Raw genomic sequence first — 1,195 nt, 5'->3', positions numbered from 1 at the left:
AGCTGAATTCCTTCACCGGCGGCCGGAACCTTCTCCGCCACCTCGTATCCGGCGGCACCGCTACTGGAGACGGTGGTTGCCGGGCTCTCTGGTCCGGGCTTGACCATTTCCCCAAGCCCACCCCATCCGGCTCCAACAACGAAGGGGAGCTCACCGCCGGCGAGGTTCCCGTACTCCGCCACCGATTCCACGACGGTTGAGTTGGCGGAAGCTGCACGGATCCGTTCAATGAGGCGGGGCATCCATAGATAGCGCATGACGTCCTTGAACTGCTTACTGTCAACGTCGCACTGAAGGTGCTTGGCATGTTTTTGCACTCTGGTCCTCCAATAATTCTTTATTTCGTTATCTGTCCTTCCCGGGAGGTGCTGCGCAATTTTGGACCAGCTGAGAAGTAAACAAGTTGTTCAGAGGGTGGGGTTTATGTAAAAAAATTGATGTTTTTTTTTTTGGTTTTGGAGTTACCGGTTTCCCCAACGAGAGTGGAGCTCGAGGATGAGGAGTTGTTCCTCAGGGGTGATGTTACCTCGCCGGACGTCCGGCCGGAGATAGTTCAGCCACCGAAGTCGGCAGCTTTTTCCGGTTCTCTTGAGCCCTGTTTCACATCATTAAAGAAGAGAATTAGTAAGGAAAATAGAGAGTTTTAAATAAAGATTTCAACTTTATGATTTTGTTTGTGAGAATCTATAATGGTAGTGATCAAGATAGGATTTTGATGGAAGATTAATCAAGGAATGGGATTATTAAGGTAAGGAAGTTAAGATTTTGTTTGATGGGATTGGAGCATGGTTTACCTGCGCAGCGAGCAAGTGAGTTCCAGCGACCTTCTCCATGGCTGGATATATAGTTCATTAGAACAACGTCTTCCTCTAGCGTCCATGGACCTCTCCTTAACTCCATATCCTCCTCGTTAAGAGGAGTTGCAGAGCTACAAGTTGTTCCATGGACTTCCATCTCCATAACTGTCGAACACAGAGCGACAGAGAGAGAGATGTAGAAGAAACAGAGGGATGCTTGAAGTGGAAAGAGACGCAGGAGTGAGGGTTTGTGAGAATTGGATTGGGATGGAATTGGCTTGATTTGGTGAAAAAGGAAAGAGAGGGGCATTTTATAGAGGTAAAGTGTCATGTGGGGAAAAACTTAGAGGCTGTAATTAATTATAAATATTTGATCATTCATATTTTTTAATTAAGAG

General features: G+C 46.8%; 1 protein-coding gene across 1 annotated transcript; it reads right to left on the bottom strand.

Annotated features, from left to right (window-relative positions):
- Positions 1-5: 5 nt before the first annotated feature.
- LOC110034939 (transcription factor MYB78-like) lies at positions 6-1,065 on the bottom strand (the record flags this gene model as incomplete). The annotated part of the gene is made up of 3 exons (XM_020739179.1): positions 795-1,065; positions 466-595; positions 6-387 (listed from the first exon to the last, which is right to left on the bottom strand). Coding segments are annotated over exons 1-3 (678 nt in total), but the record flags the coding sequence as incomplete, so codon positions are not given.
- Positions 1,066-1,195: the final 130 nt, after the last annotated feature.

Source organism: Phalaenopsis equestris, unplaced genomic scaffold (genome assembly GCF_001263595.1).
Source record: "Phalaenopsis equestris unplaced genomic scaffold, ASM126359v1 Scaffold194778, whole genome shotgun sequence".
In the NCBI taxonomy this organism is placed as follows: Eukaryota; Viridiplantae; Streptophyta; class Magnoliopsida; order Asparagales; family Orchidaceae; genus Phalaenopsis; species Phalaenopsis equestris.
This window is presented reverse-complemented; position numbering and strand designations above follow the sequence as displayed.